This window comes from Archocentrus centrarchus, unplaced genomic scaffold, assembly GCF_007364275.1.
Source record: "Archocentrus centrarchus isolate MPI-CPG fArcCen1 unplaced genomic scaffold, fArcCen1 scaffold_24_ctg1, whole genome shotgun sequence".
NCBI lineage: Eukaryota > Metazoa > Chordata > Actinopteri > Cichliformes > Cichlidae > Archocentrus > Archocentrus centrarchus.
The window spans coordinates 5,650,950-5,671,691 of NW_022060254.1; the positions used below are offsets into that span (position 1 = coordinate 5,650,950).

General features: G+C 44.9%; 1 protein-coding gene across 1 annotated transcript in view; it reads right to left on the bottom strand.

Moving 5' to 3' along the window:
- Nucleotides 1-20,742, bottom strand: part of LOC115775636 (NLR family CARD domain-containing protein 3-like) — an 866,494-nt gene that overhangs the window by 833,434 nt on the left and 12,318 nt on the right. The window contains exons 3-5 of the mRNA XM_030723106.1: nucleotides 18,565-18,903; nucleotides 18,387-18,480; nucleotides 13,826-13,835 (exon numbers count right to left, since the gene is read on the bottom strand). Coding sequence (XP_030578966.1) covers nucleotides 13,826-13,835; nucleotides 18,387-18,480; nucleotides 18,565-18,903 — 443 coding nt within the window. The remainder of the gene's footprint in view (nucleotides 1-13,825; nucleotides 13,836-18,386; nucleotides 18,481-18,564; nucleotides 18,904-20,742) is intronic.

Below are 20,742 nucleotides of genomic sequence, written 5' to 3' on the forward strand. Positions count from 1 at the left end.
CGCGGCTGCTTTGGCGCATACTTCAGGATGTCAGTGGGCAGTTGTTGTTGGCAGAGTTGGGATCACATGTGAGGAGGCAGAGAATAATTTCAGAAAACCGACTGGATTAGAACAGCGTGTAGCTGTGTGTCTGAGGTAAAATAGTATGAGTTTACTGTTCCCAGCTGTATATTCAGTACATTGGTGCGCGTTTTGAGCTATGAACTCGCATGTTGCTAAATGCGGCGCTCTGATTGGTCAGATCTGTTTGTGCGTCTGGTGTGTAAAAACATTTTTCGGACTCTCCTTTTCTTAACGCAGCCGTTCACACCAACCTCGTCATTTCACAGGACGAATTTGCAGCATTTATTTTTCGGTTCAAGTTCGATTTTTCTGAACAAACAGGTCTGACCAATCAGAGCGCTGCATTTAGCAGCATGTGAGGTCATAGCTCAAAACGCGCACCAATGTACTGAATATACAGTGATGTGGGAACAATAAAATCATAATATTTTACCTCAGACACACAGCTACACGCTGCTCCGGGTCAGTCGGCTCTCTAATATTATCCTCTGCCTCCTCACATGTGATCCCAACTCTGCCAACAAGAGCTCAAACTGTCCCACTGACATCCTGAAATATGCGTGAAAGCATCCGTGATGCAGCTTCAGCTCCGGGATCAAACCATGAAACTCTCCCTGCTGCTGCTTTCTTATGAGCTGGATGAACCCAGAACCTGTTTCTTCCTTCTCTTGTTTAGAAACAACCTCATTACATCATCGTTTGATGTCGACTTCCTTTCTTTCACAGTGCGTTTTATGAGGGCGATTTATTCGCAAAAACAGCGCGTCCGGTGTGTATGTAGGTTACACGACAGGTTCACATCCGAAAGATTCGGAATTTCATGTCGTTTTTACGCAACGCATCCGGTGTGAAACGGCCTTAAAGGCCTTAAGTGGAACATTTTTTCAGACTAAGCTGAGTGGCATTTCATAACATACACATTCCCACTGTTCTGGGCATGTGTATGTTGTAAAATGATGTTTATTATTTCGGTATAAAGGGCCCGGTCATTTGCCACGCCCCCGGCCCGGCTCTGATTTGTTCCGCTAGTGGACAGGGGACTCAAACCGGAAACATCCTCGCTGCAGGAAGGAGCGCTTTCGCAGGTCATTCATCCCAACAGCAGTTAGACTGTATAACGCATCATAATGTCTTGAGTCACTTGGACACTTTACCTCCTCTGCCATCACTTTATCCATACAGTCCAGATACATTTTATTTATTAAAAAATTTTCACCCATATAATGCATACCGTGTATGCTATGTACCTTACCGGCTACAAATGTATATAATATTTTGATATCTGTATATAGTGTTTTGATGTGTGTGTATATGTGTGTATATGTAAATGTGTGTATTGACATTGATATATATATTTATGTATATAGTGCTTACGGATATGTGTATAGTTTTTTTGCTATTTTATTTTATTCTATTCTATTTTAGTTTAGTTATTTGTTCTTACTCATCCTTTTCATTTTTTCTCTGTATTGAGCTGCTGTAATGCACAAATTTCCCCGTCGTGGGATCATTAAAGTTTTATCTTATCTTATCTTAACCCACCACTGCACCACTTTTTGAAATGTGTTTGGAACATTAATGTGTATGAGGTCTTAGTCAAGACAAAGTCACAGTTACACCTTCAAGTAAGTGGGATAAAGTTTTGTCTTTGGTAAGAGATGGACGATCATCTTGCATGGCTTAGTGCTGTGAAGCTGCCGCTACCCCAGAAAAGGCTGCTGCACGATTTTGTGCTGGTAGTAAAAATATTTTAGAGGTAGTAAAAATAGGTAGTAAATTGAACTCTAGGATTCCTGTATAAACCCTGTAAACTAACAGAAACTTTACTGTACAAACATTATCTATGACGCACTAACTTACCCATCCAGAGCTGACGTCACAGCTCCAGGGTGCCGGCGTTTTAAACGCTCAGCACTGCAGTGATGCTGCCGTGGAAGGAAAGCTCTGCTTTGCACAGTCTGCATTCAGCTTTATTTTTGTTTTCTGTCAAATGCTTCCACACCTTTGAGTCTGTCTCCATTTTCTGTAATTTTCTCCATCCTTCTCTCTGTTTCACCAGCGTTACGCTGTTCTGTTACTTTCTTCTTCGTTGGTATTGTTATTGCTGTCAGACAATGGAGGCAATACTGCCCCCATATCTTCCTGTAGTGTATTGCAATTACAAAATCACATGAGAAGCGGAACAAAATAAATGGATGGGTTTAAAAGTACGACGCTTCGACGATGAAATTCCACGTCGACAAATTTTTGTGGTCAACGTCATCGATTACGTCGATGAATCATTGCAGCCCTAGTGCTGTTAAATAAGGCTGTATTACATGCATCTCTGTTTAAAGATCTCACAGCTAGAATGACATCTGAAAGGTCTGGGTTTGATTCCACCTTGGCCTGGGCCTCTCTGTGCGGAGTTTGCATGTTCATGGGTTTCCTCCAGGTACTCTGGTTTCCTCTCACCATAGGCGTAGGAACCAAGGGGGACCCCCCCAATACTGGAGACAGGCGCATTTGTCCCACCCAAAAATTACACCGCGGAGGAGAAAAATTTTTAACTCGCGTGCTTTTATTTTGATGGCGCAATGTAGCGTCATGCCACTGCGCTCCCCCCGCCCCCCTCTGAACGGCTCCGAGTGTTTCGGAGGCGGAGACAGCGGCAGGAGTCAGAAACTCTTTGAATGCGGTAAAACGGTCTGTTGGGAATGTTACCATGAATATGGCTGTTTGTCAGTTTACTTTCATGCATTGGATAAAGTTTACTTACTGGACAAGAAGTCAATTTGAATGAATTTCAAATGAGAGGCAGAAAAATCATTTTGGCTCTTCTGCTTAGGCCAATGTTTTTAACCTTTTGTGTACCTGTTTGGCTAAATGCAGGGCTGTAAAGAGGCACACAGCTTGTCTATTAAATGTGAGAGGTATCACTTTTATTTATTTCTTTTGGTTATTATTATTTTTTGTTGATATTTTGATTTATTAGAGTTTTAAACTGAATAGACATATTTTGATAGCTGTTTTTTTAGCTTAAAAAGTGAATAATTTGTTCATTACATTATCTGTGAGGATTTTTTCATGTCTGAACGTTGTTTAAAGAATTAGTTCTGTTGCCAGTCAGCCTACATAAATGCATTTTTGACCATTATTAAATGTTTGCGACCAATAAAACACATCAAACTTTGCACTTCTGTGCGTTACTAAATTATTTTTGTGCTACTGAAATATTTAGCTTGCTAGTATATGAAGGAGTATGAGGGCCACATTGAGGAAAAAAATAAATCATTTTGTGCATTTTGAGAATAAAGTCAAAATCGTCGAAGTCGTCATTTCAAGTCAAATAACGGCCACAGCTGCTATACTCTCTAAAAAATGCCTTGGGTAGAAACACTTCAAGCCATTTTGTTTGGTGGTGTGTCCACGTCTTATGATTATAAAACATATATATATGTAAATTATATATGTATATATATGTAAATTATACATTAAATACACTAAATAAAAATCATAATATTTTTGCTAAAATCCCTGTTATGTTTTATGAATTTTTTTAATTAATGTGCAAATTCCTTTTGCACAATAATTTTAAAAGTTATTTTTCGGTGGGACATGATTTTGCCAAAGTCTCAAGAATCAGAGGTTTAGTGTTGGCATGATTTGTTCTTTCAATGGCCATGTATATGTATACTAATACTACTGTATATTCAATTAACGACCATTCAGACTCAACACCCTGAACAATCAATCAAACCAAACTAGTCTACTAAAGCACAGTAGGAAACTGAATTAGTAATAACATAATGTTCTACACAGTGGCGCAAAAAGTGGGTATGCACTATATGCAGTGGATAGGGGCACTGCAAAGGGGGGGGGCGCCAAAGCGATGCGAGGAAATTATTTCTGTACTCGGCATTTTCTGTATTTAAAAGCTGTGCGTATGATATGATCAATAACAGAGGCAGGGTGCTGATTAGGTGCCCCTGTGCTCCTTCACCCCCCCCAAACAAAAATACGCACATTCACAAAAGGGTCTCCAGTGCGTGCTTTCAAGAACACGCTAGATCACGACTGTTTTATTTGAATCGTGCTATCATCTGAGGACAGGTAGCTAAAGATGGAGAGGCAAAAAAGAAAGCTCTCCGGGGCAGAAAACAGAAGTGGGAGACGAATAAAAATGTGGTTGGGATGAAAAAAAGCTTTTCAAAGTCATTTAAAGACAGTAAGTTATGTCATAGAAGTTTTGTATTTTATATGTCCATGAATAAGTCAGATCTGCACACATGAACATAGTAAATCTTGAGAAGGTGCGGTGTGTGTGTGTGTGTGTATGTACGCATGGGTTCAGGGGGGCACCTAAAAATGTGTCTGCATACACCTCAGAAAGTATATAGCTGCACCCCTGGTTCTATATATCAGTGTCTGGTGTTCTCCTGATCCTTATATCAGACAGCCCGCCGTGCGCCACTGAACATACTCGCTGACAAATGTTACAGTTTTCCTTAAACTCATCCCCACTGACGCTGTTCAGCCATGGATGTGCGTCTTCCCAATCACGTCTGTATCTTTGCATACATTTTTGTTTCTGGGAACGTGGTGGAGTGTCGGGTGTAGTAGCGGACATTTTTAAAAGGCCTGGGTGTGTGACGTCTGTCGTTAAGGAATGGTGACAGCAGCACCAGCAGGCAACACCGGTCCGTAGTAGGCCGATGGGGTCCTAAGAGGATCCACGACAATTTTGCTGGCCTTAGTGTTTGCTGTATTTTATTTTGTGCTACATTTAGTGTTGATGTGTGTGTGTGACAGAGTTGAAGATGGGACATTTTTGAAAATACGGAACAAATCGCATCCCGTATTGGTTTAATACGGGAAGCAGCATTTAATTGCCAAATAAAGGACAATTCCGTAAACAGACTACATTTGTTACAAGTACCGTTACTGCTAAAGGAGGCCGAAGAGTAACTAAACATCTGACACACATAGCGTGTAAGCGCTTTGAGTGCTCATATCTGAGTAGAAAAGCGCTATATAAGAACTAGTCCATTTACCATTTACCATTTACCATTAAAGTGCAGGGCTGTTTCTCAAACCTCAAGTACACAAGTACGAACTTGCATACTTGACAAGTACGGACTTCCCAAGTACGGGGGATTATTTCTCAGTTGGAACACCAGCGTACTTGATGACATCACAGCTCAGCTCCAGTGTTTCTATCGCCTTCCAGCTGAAATTTACTGACTGCTTGGTTTTAAAAACTTCATCTCTGAATAAAAACATTATACATGTATACACAGCTCTGGTGTTTACTTTACAAATGTTCCCATTCCCGGTGAAAAGGCTCTCATCTTCCTTCCTGAGTAAAATATTTTTAATATCAGTTTTATTGATTTGCACAAGAACAAATGAAATGCCGAAATAAACCAAACATCAGCCGTTAGAGATAATCTAAGTGTATTATATCTGTGTTTCACTCAGCAGTGAAAACCAGCGGGAGTTTTGAAAATGATGTGTCGGCAGTCTGGTGTTCTGCCTGTGTATGGCGACCGTCGTTCGGCCAGCGAGCGGACAGCTGCTATTAGAGCAGTGGAATGGACATCTCCGAAAATGTCTGAGAACATTTGAATTCAATCAATATCTTGATAAACTGAGGAAGGAAATATTTGATGTTTACACATCTGGGTCATTCTCTGAATTCGGTGCACTTTGGGTTCTCAGGTTACTAAAAAATATACCTAAAAAAAAATTGTGTTTCTGAACATTGCAACTACTGAAGAACTATTTGAACCTCTGAGAAAAGATATTTTCCCACCTTATAAATGAAATCCCAAAAATGTGTTATTTCTTTGTTCCTTAGGTTGTTTTAAATTCCACCCAGTAACAGGACAATTTCATTCTTGTATGAGTATAAATCTAAAACATAATCAAACTAATTCCTCCAGTTCCTTTTTCATCACCTGTCCCTTGTGTAAACTAACTTATTGTAAGTATAATTTATTTGATTCTAAATAATAATAATTTGACTGTCAAGTAGAATATGGCAACTTAATGTAGAAGCAGTCTTCATGAAAATACACTTTAGCATAAACATTAGATCAGACTTTTTTATGCTTTCTACTTGTCCTCTATACTTTGCATACAGTTCAACAAACATTAGTCTAATATTTGTTATTACTATCAAAAAATTTATAACAATGTATCAAGTAACGGGGTTGAATAAATGACATTTAATCAAGTTGAAATTGACTTGAAGTCATTAAAACAAACAAGAGGAAAGAAACATAACAGTAGATATATAATATTTAACATTGTTTTAAAATAACATCACATTTAGATTGAACGGATCTGTCTTGTGAGAAGAAAAAAATGAAGGACATCATAGACTGAATGCTGTATACAAAATCTGTTTCACTGTAAACAGTTTAACAATGTAACTACTGACATCACAACAGAGTTACACTTTTAACTATAAATGTTAATATTAAAATAATTTTATATGTGTTTGAATCTGCCATCTGTGCTATCTGCAGTAAAAAAAAGTGCATTGTTGTCAGCTCTTAAAAATGGCAATTGAGCGTTAACTAAACTGAACTAATAATAGGTACTTGGATAAATTTTGAAAGTTGTCAGTTTGATTTAAATTCTAAGCAAAATTAATAGAACTGTTCACACAGATTACAGAACAGTTTAGTTTTTGAAAATCAGACCAGGGGTTCACATCATGGAGAGATTTGAATCCAGCAAATTTGGGGGCGAGTCGTTAATTTATTTTAATGTTAAAACAATGAAAAAAAAAGATTTTATTGTCATAACCTAGGGGGAGGGTCTGCGTGTGTGTGTGTCTGTATACATGTGTGTTTGTCCTGCGGGCCACAGCGGAGGTTCCGGTGTCTCCGCCTCCCTAGGGCGGAGATCACCACACCTGCTACGGATCAAGCCATCAGGCAGGGTCTTTTAAGCTGCCAGCAGACCATCACTCTTCGCTGGATCATTGACTACTTCTCAGTTAGTACCGGCTCTCTGGTGTGACTCTCGCTTTCGTGGATGTATATTACTTACCTGCTCTTCGTGTTCGCTCCTTTTTCAGATCCCCGTGTCAGTTCCTGCTCGTCCTTTCGGAAACCCCGGCTTTTCGTCAACCCGCCGCTCCACGCCGTACCACAGCTGGCCCCTCACCACCTGGGAATTCCTTCAGCCTCTCGACCCGCTTCAGCCGCCTCCCCCCTCGCCTTCCTGGACCCCCTTGTCTTTGCACCTTTATCAATCACTGTAAATAAACTTGCACCTTGCTTTCATCAGCCACCGCTTGTGTGTCCTCTTCCTCCTCGAGTCCTGACAGAATGATCCAGCCAAGACCGGACACCGCGGACGCTGATCCGGTTCATCGGGCCCTGGCTATTCAAGAGGAAACCCTCCAGCGTCACGACCATATGCTCCGTCTGGTTTCCAGTCAGCTGGGCGCAGCCACCCAACAGCTCGCCGATCTCCGAGGTATGTTGGAATCCACCATGTCATCCGCTACGCCCCGTCACCAGGATTTATCCCCTCCGCCGACAGATCCGCCGGCTGGTTTGGCTTCCGCGACCGAGCCCGCCGTAGCGTTGGAGAAAGCCCTGCCCATCCCGGAGGTGTTCCGCGGTGAGTTAGGGAAATGTGGAGGTTTCCTCACCCAATGTTCCCTCGTTTTCCGGCAACAGAGAAATGCCTACGCTTCTGATTGTGCAAAGATTGGTTTTATGGTCAATCTGTTCCGCGATAGAGCATTAGAGTGGGGGCACGCTGTGTTACGGGGAAACCCCGATCTGTCTTTCCCTGCGTTCTTGTCTCGATTTAAGGAGGTGTTTGATAAAGGCACCAGCCCCGAATCCGCATCCCAGAAGTTGCTCAGCCTGCGGCAGGGACAACAGAGCATGGCGGATTTCTCCGTGGATTTCCGGATCCTCGCGGAGGAGGCCGGCTGGGAGGAAAAGGCGCTCAGGGGAGTATTCCTGAACAATATTAATGATGATCTCAAGTATGAACTTGCCACTAGGGATTTGCCTCAGTCCTTGGAGGCCGTGATTTCATTGTGTATCCATGTAGATGACCGCCTGAGAGCACGACGGACTCCGAGGAACTACAACTCCCAGCATGCCCCTCGCCGGGCGGTTTCCGCGGACCGGAGGAGCCTCCTAGCGGACGACAGCTCGGCTACGGCGCCCCCTTGCGGCGCGGAGGAGCAACCCATGCAACTCGGCCGCGCACGGCTGTCTCTCTCTGAGCGACGACGGAGATGGGAGGCGGGGGAGTGCATCTACTGTGGCAAAAAGGGCCACTACATCGCGTCATGCCCTGTTTGCCCAAAAGACCGCGCCCGTCAGTAATGGTGGGGATACTGGCGGGTCAAGCTAACGCATGCTCCTCCCTGCCCAGATTCACGCTTCAGACAAGGATAAATCTTCCATCAGGCAGTCACACAGTCTTGGCACTCCTCGATTCCGGAGCTGAGAAAAATCTCATGGACCGTGCCCTCGCCCAGCAGTGGGGTGTTCCATCCACAGCGCTACCCACGCCTCTCCTGGTCTCCGCTCTGGACGGCGCCAAGCTTTCTGAAATCACTCACAAGACCCAACCGCTTTCTGTGACTCTGTCGGGTAATCACTCTGAACGGCTCTCCTTTTACCTGTTTGACTCTGCACAGACGCCCATCGTCCTCGGCTTTCCCTGGTTGCAACTGCACAATCCACAGATTAACTGGGCGAATCGCAGCATCTCGGGTTGGAGTGAGCGGTGCCACCAGCGCTGCCTCAGATCCGCAACTCCCTCTCTCCCTCGGTCCACCGATTTGGGGGAGGGGACCCCACCTGACCTGTCCGGCGTCCCCTCGATCTATCACGACCTCGCTGAAGTATTCAATAAGGACCGGGCTGTTTCCCTGCCTCCCCACCGGCCTTACGACTGCGCCATCGACCTCATCCCGGGGGCGCCCTACCCCTCCAGCCGCCTCTACAGCATCTCTCCGCAGGAACGGGATGCCATGGAAAAATATATCACCGAAGCTCGGGCGTCCGGTCTGATTCGACCCTCCACCTCTCCCATGGGCGCAGGGTTTTTCTTCGTGGCCAAGAAGGACAAGACCCTCCGGCCCTGTATTGACTACCGCGGTCTGAACGAAATCACTGTGCGCAACAAATATCCTTTGCCACTTCTCACCTCTGCCTTTGAGCTCCTGCAGGGGGCAGCCATCTTCACCAAACTGGATCTCCGGAACGCTTACCATCTCGTCCGGATCCGGCAGGGAGACGAGTGGAAGACTGCCTTCAACACTCACCTCGGCCACTTCGAGTATCTTGTCATGCCCTTCGGCCTAACCAACGCGCCAGCTGTGTTCCAGGCCCTCGTAAACGACATACTCCGGGACTTCATCAATCATTTTGTGTTTGTCTATCTCGATGATATTTTGATCTTCTCATCCTCATTACAGGAGCATCAGGGACATGTGCGGCAGGTGTTGCAGCGGTTACTGGAGAATCGTCTGTTCGTGAAGGGGGAGAAGTGCGAGTTTCATGTGGAGTCCACGGCGTTCTTGGGATACATTATTGGTAAAGGGCAGATCAAGGCGGACCCAGTTAAGGTACAAGCGGTCCTGGATTGGCCCGAGCCAGCGGATCGGAAACAGCTGCAGCGTTTTCTGGGCTTCGCCAATTTCTACCGCCGCTTCATTAAAGATTACAGCTCCATCACCCATGCTCTGACCTCTCTCACCTCTCCCAAGATTCCTTTCAGATGGACCCCCGCCGCTGCAGAGGCTTTCGCGCTCCTGAAGGGTCGGTTTGCCTCCGCACCCATCCTCATCCAACCTGACCTATCCAACTCATTCGTCGTGGAGGTGGACGCGTCCGACGTGGGGGTAGGGGCAGTGTTGTCCCAACAGTCCATGGGTAGCCTCCGACCCTGCGCCTTCTTCTCTCGCCGCCTCTCCCCGGCAGAACGGAATTACGACGTAGGGGACCGGGAGCTGCTGGCCATCAAACTAGCCTTGGAGGAATGGCGGCACTGGCTGGAGGGCGCGACGCATCCCTTCTTGGTCTGGACTGATCACAAGAACCTGGCCTATCTGCGAACCGCCAGACGTTTGAAACCCCGGCAGGCCAGGTGGGCCTTGTTTTTTACCCGATTTAACTTTACTATCTCTTATAGACCTGGGTCACGGAATGTCAAGCCCGACGCTCTGTCCCGACAGTTCAGCTCCACGGATTCCTCCTCGCAGCCAGAGTTTGTCTTGCCTCCCTCTTGCGTCATTGGAGCCATCACCTGGGAGATCGAATCCGCCATTCAGGCAGCTCTACGGACTGAACCAGATCCTGGGACGGGACCCCCCAACCGCCTTTATGTTCCCTCTCGAGTGCGAAGCCGCGTACTGCAATGGGGACACGCAGCCAAATTCACGTGCCATCCCGGGGCCAATCGCACTGTGGCCTTCCTCCAGCGTTATTTCTGGTGGCCTACATTGATTAAGGATACCCGTGAGTACGTGGCAGCATGCAGCATTTGTGCACAAAATAAACCTTCTCTGTCACCTCCATCAGGTCTCCTCCGGCCCTTACCCCCCCCTAAGCGACCATGGTCTCACATAGCTCTGGACTTCGTCACAGGACTTCCTCCCTCTGAAGGAAACACCGTGGTCCTGACCATTATCGACCGGTTTTCCAAGGCCACCCACTTCGTTGCGCTACCCAAGCTCCCCTCCGCCTTGGAGACGGCCCGGCTTCTCACCACCCACGTTTTTCGGCTCCATGGGATTCCTGAAGACATCGTGTCGGATCGGGGGCCCCAGTTCACATCTCAGGTCTGGAAGGAGTTCTGTACATCTCTCGGAGCCAAGGTGAGCCTCTCCTCTGGTTATCATCCCCAGACAAATGGGCAGACGGAACGGGCCAACCAGGAGTTGGAGGCAGCATTACGATGCGTGGCGTCCACCAATCAGGCCACCTGGAGTTCCCACTTGGCGTGGGTTGAGTATGCACATAACTCTCTCTCCTCCTCCGCCACAGGGGTGTCCCCCTTCGAGGCCTCCTTGGGTTTCCAACCGCCACTCCTCCCTGCCATCGAGGAGGATCTCACCATTCCCTCCGTCCAGCATCACCTTCGCCGCTGTCGCCGGCTATGGAGGTCCACCCGCGCAGCTCTGCTTCGGACGAAGGAGCAAAACAAACGCATCGCTGATCGCCATCGGACCCCTGCGCCGGACTACCAACCAGGCCAAAAGGTATGGCTCTCCACGAAAAATGTTCCAGTCCGTGCCGAGTCTAGGAAACTGGCCCCCACCTTCCTGGGGCCCTTCGAGATCGACTCCATCGTTAACCCTGTGTCTGTCCGCCTCAAACTCCCTCGTACCATGCGCATCCATAACGTCTTCCATGTCTCCCAACTTAAGCCTGTTGCCACCAGTCCTTTGTGCCCTCCAGCTGCCTCACCTCCTCCTGCCCGTTTTCTCGATGGCCAGCGGATCTACACCGTCCGTCGCATTATGGACGCCCGCCGTCGGGGGCGGGGTTATCAGTTCTTGGTGGACTGGGAGGGCTACGGTCCCGAAGAGCGATCCTGGGTGTCCCGAGCTAACATTCTGGATGCGGCCATGGTGCGGGAGTTCCGGCGGCGCCATCCCGAGAAGTTTCGGTCGCCAGGAGGCTCCCGTTGAGGAGGGGGTACTGTCATAACCTAGGGGGAGGGTCTGCGTGTGTGTGTGTCTGTATACATGTGTGTTTGTCCTGCGGGCCACAGCGGAGGTTCCGGTGTCTCCGCCTCCCTAGGGCGGAGATCACCACACCTGCTACGGATCAAGCCATCAGGCAGGGTCTTTTTAAGCTGCCAGCAGACCATCACTCTTCGCTGGATCATTGACTACTTCTCAGTTAGTACCGGCTCTCTGGTGTGACTCTCGCTTTCGTGGATGTATATTACTTACCTGCTCTTCGTGTTCGCTCCTTTTTCAGATCCCCGTGTCAGTTCCTGCTCGTCCTTTCGGAAACCCCGGCTTTTCGTCAACCCGCCGCTCCACGCCGTACCACAGCTGGCCCCTCACCACCTGGGAATTCCTTCAGCCTCTCGACCCGCTTCAGCCGCCTCCCCCCTCGCCTTCCTGGACCCCCTTGTCTTTGCACCTTTATCAATCACTGTAAATAAACTTGCACCTTGCTTTCATCAGCCACCGCTTGTGTGTCCTCTTCCTCCTCGAGTCCTGACATTTATTCTGTGACTTTGAAATAAAATGAAGTACATCTTCAAACAGGCTTTCAGTCACTTTATTAGCAATTGTACAGGTACCTATTTGATTTGGAATTGCATTTACATTATGACCCTGGCATTAGCACTTAATCTTGACCTTTAACCTTCAAAGGTCACGCAGTCACGACTGTGAAAATTTAGTCAGGTCTGAAATATAGCAAATAGTATATCAAAATGAAGGGAATTTGACAAAGATTATGAATCTGCAAAGGAAAAAGGCTGATGGGGCCATATTAGCCAGCAATTACTTATAAAACCTCCTCCTAGTACAAGTCAAAACTTGATTCCCAGAATTATCAATAAGAACATAAAAATACACCTTTCTCTCTCCATTTGATTTAGCCATCTGATAGCCGCAATCAGCAAATAACAATCATGAAATAACATTTAGAGAAAAGGGGCTGCATGACTTAAGAACAGTCCAACCCCCAACCCTGTAACAATGATTCAACCCCGTAACAATGATTCAGCCCTGTAACAGTGGGGTTTGTTATGGGGTTGAAGGTTACAGGGTTGAAGATTTCAGCTAAAAGTAGCCAAAAGTCCACATTAGATAGGGTATGAAGCAACATATGGCATGAGGAAAACAAGAAATTAATATATTTTTCCAAGACAGCTCTTTGCTTTTTCCCAAAAAATAGTAAATATCATTTATGCATGTAAGAGTGTTGAAAGGTTGAGCTTGAGGATGTTAGTCTGTGGATAAAAACAATGAAATATAGGTAAGAAAGTATGCTAACACTTACCAGTCTTTACAGTGTGAGCGGGAAAAGACTTGAGTGATGTCACTTCCTGGGTGCTGAGGAAGTTGAGCTGAAGCATTATTTTTAAAAAGGGGGGAATTGGTATGCTGTTACGGGGTTGAACAAAACTGGGGGACATGATTAAAAAGTTCTATTTTATAAATAAGTCATATATTTTTCTCATATTTCTTTTTTTAGGTTAAAGAATACCAACAAATTTTTATATTAGTAGAAATAACTTGTGGTTAGTGGCTATTTTTATTTGTTTTATATTCAGTGAAAGAATAATGTTGATCAGCGGGGACATGCTCATTTGGCTGACCTCTATATCTTGGCAATCCATGAAATTTTTTAAAACACAATTTAAAAAAAAAATATTTGTGTGTTATATTGTAAAGACACATGGATATTTCCATTTCTTGTTTTTAAAGAAATGTTGTGGTTTACTTTATATGAAAATATTTGAGGTAAACCAGGGAGACACAAAGTGCACCGAATTCAGAGAATGACCCATCTACATTCTTGCCTGAAAACACCGTAAAAGTCTGTTTTGTGTCACAGAAGTGGTAAAATTTCTAAATTTACTCAGTTTTGGCCACTCTATTCCACCATTATTGGTTTTGAGTTTTGTTTGAAATGCATTCTGGGATACTTGGCTGCACCAAGTCCACACAAGTCACCACCGATGCAGACTCGATAAAAGGAGCAGAGCGAGAACACATCCGGGTATTTTGAGCGAACTTACCTTTATGCATACTTAGGTTTGGAACAGTACTTGGACTGAGAGTGATGACGTTTCACAAGTTCACGAGTACAGAAGTCCGCACAAGAACGCATATTGAGAAACGGCCCAGGAGAGACAGGAGAGGAAGCCATGCTGTTAGTGAGTCGGCTAAGAGCTAGGCTGCTAGCTGTGCTAGGCTAGCGAATTCCTACAAACAAACAAAGTGAATAATGTGAATACAAGTGATTCAGCAAAGAGCTTTGGATATATGATATTTAGATATTTAGATATTAGATGTGCTTTAGATAAAGCAGGTGAATATTTCACTGAAATATATGTTGTTATCCAGATATATCGAGCTACACAGCTAACAGACAGCAAAACACCACTGTGCTCCGAAACAGGAACAGGAAGTAATACAATACTGCAGTGAGAGCCAACACCAAGTGACAGCGCCACCCAAATCATGGAGAAAATCATCAGTCCACAGCTGAATTTGTCTTCTGTGTCTAAAGTGGGAATATTTGAGTGTGATGACCAAATAAAGCTCATTTCCTTTTCCTGTCTTTCCTCCAGCAGCCTCAGCTTCTTCTTCTGCAGACAGCTCCTCTGGAGCTTCAAGCTGCTTCTCTTTGGGAAGGAAACCTACAAACCTTTGCAAAGACTCCATGGGCTCCTCTGGATCAGGAAACATCATTTTCACTCTCATTACTGTTGGACTTCACAATAAAAGCCTCAGATTTATGACTGCCCCACCCTGACCTTTGACACCATCCAAATGATGGATCAAAGTGTTTGAATGATCTCAGCAGCTTTTAGACTCTTGGTATTTATACATTTAGACTGATTTGGACTAAACTAACAAAACTGTTGATTTGATCCAAACTAAAATCATGCCAGAGGATTTTATTTTAAAATCATGATCATTTAAACTCCATTTTTGATCATCTTCTCTTCAGTTAAATGCACAGTTGCTCTGCCTTACATTTTTGGCTTTTAGAGAAAAACATAAAAGAATTTAGATTATTTGAAGGAACTGAAAATAGATTCAAACTAAAAGCTTTTAGAGGAGAAACACCTACATGACCTCGATCCTTTGACCTGTATCTACAGCACTGACCTTTGACTTTCAGCTCCACTTCTTTCCTCAGCAAGATGTTTCCCTCCCCGCTGTAGACGGTGCAGATGTAGGTGCAGCTGTCATCATCTGTGGGATGTTTCAGGGTCAGACTGAGGTCTCCAGTTCTCAGCAGGTCTTCATTCATCTTCGTTCGGTCTCTGTAAACCTGGTGCTGTTCTTCAGGCTGGTCAGAGCCGTTCTGATACACGTGGACCTTCACGTCATATCTGTTATCCTTCCACTCCACTTTAGCATCTTCATGCAGCGAAATTGTGGTTTTGCAAGGCAGCTGGACAGATTCCTCCCCTGAATCCACCTCCACCTTGTAACCTGAGAGAACAACAAAGAACATGAGCTGTAGTGAAGGTTATTTATGATCATCTTATGGCCTCTGACAGTGAACTTATTTCTGTGCTTCCCCACCTCAGTGCAGCATGCGATTCAACTGATCACAATATAATACTACAGAAACTAGAACACATTTATTAAAGGTACTGTGCTGCAGTGGTTTGAATCGTATCTGTCTAATGACCTCCAATGTGTTCATGTAAATGGGGAGTCCTCTTCACTCACAAAAAGTAGTCATAGTGTTCCACAGGCTTCTGTGCTAGGACCAGTTCTATTTGCAGTATAGACCCTTTTACAGCCTACGTCATCAAAGGATGGCAACGGAAGTGAACTGCTACTCCATTCAAATCAATAAGAACAATGAGTATTCACAGCGTTTAAACGTGATTTAAAAGCGATATCAGCATCAAAATGTGTGCTGTTGCGTGTTTGGCTGTCAGAATTTCTACTCTACCAAAAGTGGACTGAAGTTGTACTGAATCCCACGGGATCACGGCTGTTTGAGAGAAAATGGATGTGTCTGTGATTGGAAGCCATCAAATGTATTGATAAAAATTGGACTGAGGACAGGATCAGAAATGATCACGTTTGAAGCGCCCATTTTATATCAGGTAAAGTTAGTTATCTACTCTGGTTATACCGGGATGTCAGGTATCTAAAGTAAACAGCATTAGCTGGTAGGCTATTTGGCTTTTAAACTGTAGTGTGGCTATTTACAGGTGAGGCATTGCTGGACTCAGAGAGTCCTGATTTTTAAATTAATATTTAATATCACTATAGATTCCAATATGCAGTGCCAGTCAAAAGTCTGAGCAGACTCACATATGAATGGTTGAGCGAGTCTCAAGTGTGACTGGAATAGTATATATATTTTTTCATTGTATATCAACGAAGTACAAATACTTCGTTACTGTACTTCAGTAGATTTTTCAGGTATCTGTACTTTACTTGAGTATTTATTTTTCTGACAACTTTTTACTTTTACTCCCTACATTTTTACCCAAGTATCTGTACTTTCTACTTCTTACATTTTCAAAACAAGCTCGTTACTTTAGGTTTAATGCGTCAGAGAAACGTTTGCACTTCCGGTCAGTGTGGGAGCCGGCTTTTGATTGCGAGTGGTTTTTTCTTGGAAGTCGGAACAACAGGCTGGGAGGGAGGGACCAGACACCCCACACGGTAGAGGGAGAGGCTCCGGCAACACTTGCTCGGAGACCGGAAAGAGCCAGAGGAAGTTGTATTTTACATAGAGGCTGCACGTGTGAACGGTGAGGAAAATAAATGACAGAAAACGTAGAGGACAAAAAAAGTGTGTGCAGTTTGTCACACAGTGTGTCTGCTAGCTAAAAGAACAGCTGCTGTATTTCAGGGAGAGCAAAGAATGAGCGATAACTTCACTCAGATGGAGAAAGATGTGAGAAAGTGGTAGAAACGTACTCCAAGGAGCTACTTTTACTTTCTTACTTTGACTAGATTTCAGAGCCTGTACTTTTTTACTTTTACTTGAGTACAGAAGTTGAACCAGTACTTCAACTTTTACCAGAGTAGTTTTTAACACAAGTACTTGTACTTCTACTTAAGTACAGAATGTCAGTACTTTGACCACCACTGTATATCAATAATATCTGCAGCTGGAAAACTCTTTAACAAGCTAGAAAAGCAGTTTGATGAAGTACTCACGCTGCCATGCAGATACAATCCGCTGTGAGGACGTAGTTCTCTGACTTGTTTACAATGACCCGAGCCTCATACACAGCGCTCCTGTTTCCTTGTCTTTGACTTGGAAGAACTTCTGCCTTCAAGACACAAAACTCCGAGTCTGTCTCATGATATTTGATGTTCGGTACATGGCCGCAAACATAACTGTAAGCATCCAGTAGGGGTGGGAATCTCCAAGCACTCTACGATTCGATTCGATTATGATTCAGAGGACTGCGATTCGATTATAAAACGACTATCGATGCATCTTGGTAGTAGCAATCCATGATGAATTAACTTCAATTTTATTTCCATTTTAAAACTCCCATTTTATTTTATATTTATATTAAATCAAAAGCAATATGGCATGTTTGTCGTGTTTCCAAAATATTTGAGCTTTGTTTGACACAACTTGCATATGGTGTAGCTCTTGTCAATGGATGCTTTCCCTTCGACTTCGTAGAAGCCGAAGTGCTTCCACACACTAGCTTTTAGTGCAGAAGGTGCCGGCTGGATTTGCCGCTCTTCCATCTTGTGTCTTTGTTATGTGCGCAGCACAGACTGTCCGGGTGCAACACCTCCGCTCTTCTGAGTTCCGCTCTTTATGTTCCGCTCATTACGTTCTCAGTTAGAGCTAACGTCTAGACAATCGATTGTTGTCATTTGTGAATCGATTCTGAATCGTCCACGTTGCGCATCGAGATGCATCTAAGAATCGAAAATTTCCCGCACCCCTAGCATCCAGTGACTTATATGCGCTGCAAATTCTCTCGGGTGTATACGCTGGGTTTCTCCACCAAGTATATATCCGCCCACGGATACTGGGCCACTTGCTAACATACCACAGGGATCGGAGTCGGATGCCGGTGGTCAGAATTAATTTTTGCAGGTAGTTTTCACGATCTTTGTTGACAATCCCTTCTTGTAGATTAAAATGCTACTGAACTCCGTCGTATTTACGTTTCCAAAATGCGCGCGCATCGCTACCTACGTCATCATTGTTTACAAACAGTAAAAGGGTCTATACATGCATCTCTTAAATAATAATATTAGAAAACAATGTGTACATTTTCATTGCTATGCAGAGGATACCCATCTTTATTTATCTATGACACAAATCAATTAGTTAAACTATAGACATGTCTTACAGACATAAAGACCTGGATGACCTCTAATTTTCTTCTCCTAAATTTAAACAAACTGAGGTTCTTGTACTTGGCCCTAACAACCTCAGAAATATGGTGATTGGCCAGTGACTGAGTCTGAAGGTTTTCTGACTTCTGGAACAAACCTGTAAGTTTCTCTTCAGCTCTCTGTATCAGCTGTTTTTAACTCTGAACTCTTTCAGGTTCTGGAAGAAGTTTTTGTGAGCGACAGACCCCAGAGGACACCTGCTAACCATCGGCATTATGGGTAGAGTAGGAGGAGAGACTTACGTGACATGAAATAGTGCCGAAAATGAAATAAAAGACCTCCAGAAACCACAAGAAGAACCAGGAGAACCAGGAGAGCTGTGGCCCAGGATGGAAATGGTTCTGTGGAGAAACATAAAACAACAAAATGACCTTTGAACTTTGACCTAAATCTACTGCACTCACCTCTGGCCTCCATGCTATTACGCTGACCTTTGACCCGCAGCACCACTTTCTGTCTCAGGATGTCTTTGTCCCTGTAGATGGTGCAGATGTATCCTCCTGTGTCTCTCTCTGTGGGCTGTTTCAGGGTCAGACTGAGGTCTCCAGTTCTCAGCAGGTCTTCATTCATCTTTGTTCGGTCTCTGTAAAGACCATCCTGTTTGTTAAGGTGGTCACTTCTGTTTGAATACAGATGGACCATCATGAGTTCTCGGTCAGAGCGAGTCCACTGCACCCTGGTGTCCTCGGGCAGGTCAGGTGTTGTTTTGCAGGGCAGGATGACAGACTCTGAGCCTTCCTCCACCTTCACCTCCACCTGCTGGTCTGAGAGGACAATAAACCACAATATGAGCTGTAGAAGCAGCAGCAGTCACACTGATGGGAACTGGAGCCCAGCTGAGGATCTACATTCCTGACCTCTGACCCTGTCCTGTAACCAGTAATCAGAAATGATAATATTCCCTGGTGTGGTGTTCATGAATAATGAATGTTAAACATTTGGGATCTTGAATGTGATCCAGGAAGGCCAGGTGACTTGTGGGAAGTCAGCAGGGGGCGGGGTGTGTTTTTGTTTGGGGTTTTCATGTAATAAAGGACGTGATCGTCAACACACGGAGGTCTATGGTTATTTGTTCAAATTAAGAACACGACATGGTGTCAGAAGTGGCTCGTGTTGCTGGAGAGACACTTCCATGGTCCATCGGGAGTGGATAAGGAGGGAAAAGGGTGAGCAATAGCATGGAGATGTCTAATAACGGAGAGGACGAGCAGCCGAGGGCAGGAGTTAGCACTGTGGCTAATACTCCCAGCGCTACGTTCAGCATCCAGCCGCCGGAGCCCTTTGATTTTTCTAAACCACAGGAATGGACAAAATGGATTCGTCGCTTCGAGAGGTTCCGCCAGGCCAGTAACTTGTCATTGAGTTCGGACGAGAACCAGGTAAACACCCTGATATACTGTATGGGAGACGAAGCAGATGATGTCCTGAGAGGACTAAAGCTAAACGACGCAGACCAGCGCCAGTACGATAAAGTGAAAGAAGGCTTCCAAAATTTTTTTGTAGTGAAGAAAAATGTTGTTTACGAACGCGCAAGATTTAACATGCGCAAACAGGAGCCAAATGAAACAGTGGATGCGTTCGTTACAGCCCTGCATGCATTAGCGGAGCACTACAGTTACGGACCGCTCCATGACGAATTAATTAGGGACAGAATTGTAGTGGGCTTAGCAGACATCAGACTGTCAGAGCGTATGCAAATGGAGAAAAATTTGGATTTGGAGAAAGCTGTAAACATGGCAAGACAATCAGAAGAGATTAAAAGGCAACAAAGTGCTCTGAGGGGTGAAGCCAGTGCAACGCAGTCAAGTGTCAGCTCTGTTGACAGAGTTGTTAAGAGCAGACAACAGTTTGAGAAAATCAAATACAACAAGTTCCAAGATAAATGTGCTAAAACACATCCACAGGTCGACAGTAAAAGCAGAAGCACATCGAGTACAAAGTGCTTCAGGTGTGGAGGCTCCCCTCACCCTAAACAGGAATGTCCTGCTAAGGATGCAAAATGTCATTTCTGTGGAAAGAAAGGACATTACCAACGCGCGTGCAGGCACAGCAAAAAAGTGCAAAGCGTCGAAGAGGGGGAAGAGGAGGAAAGTTTCTTCCTTGGCGCTGTGACCACAGAAAATCAGGCATGGACAGCGGACATACAAATAAATGACACCACACTAAAATTTAAGCTTGATACAGGTGCGGATGTCACAGCCATGGCTCAAACAGATTGGAATAGACTGTTCCCAAGCATTGCAAAGCCTGTTCTTCACAAACCTGTAAAACCCCTGTTAGGCCCTGGCCGGACGCCACTGGTGGTTGCAGGTTACACGAAACTACAGCTTATTTATGGAGACAAGCGTACAATGGAGAAGGTCTACGTTGTCAAAAACCTCACTACACCGCTGCTTGGATTGCCTGCCATCACAGCTCTTGGCCTTCTGGTGCGCGTGAACTCTATATCAATGGACACTCTAAAAACAGTATATCCCAGACTCTGCAATGGACTAGGTGAGGTGCAACACACATACCACATCAAACTCAAACCTGAGGCGGTGCCATACTCACTCAAAGCCCCCAGGAGAATTCCCCTGCCTTTGGTAGGAAAGGTAAAAGAG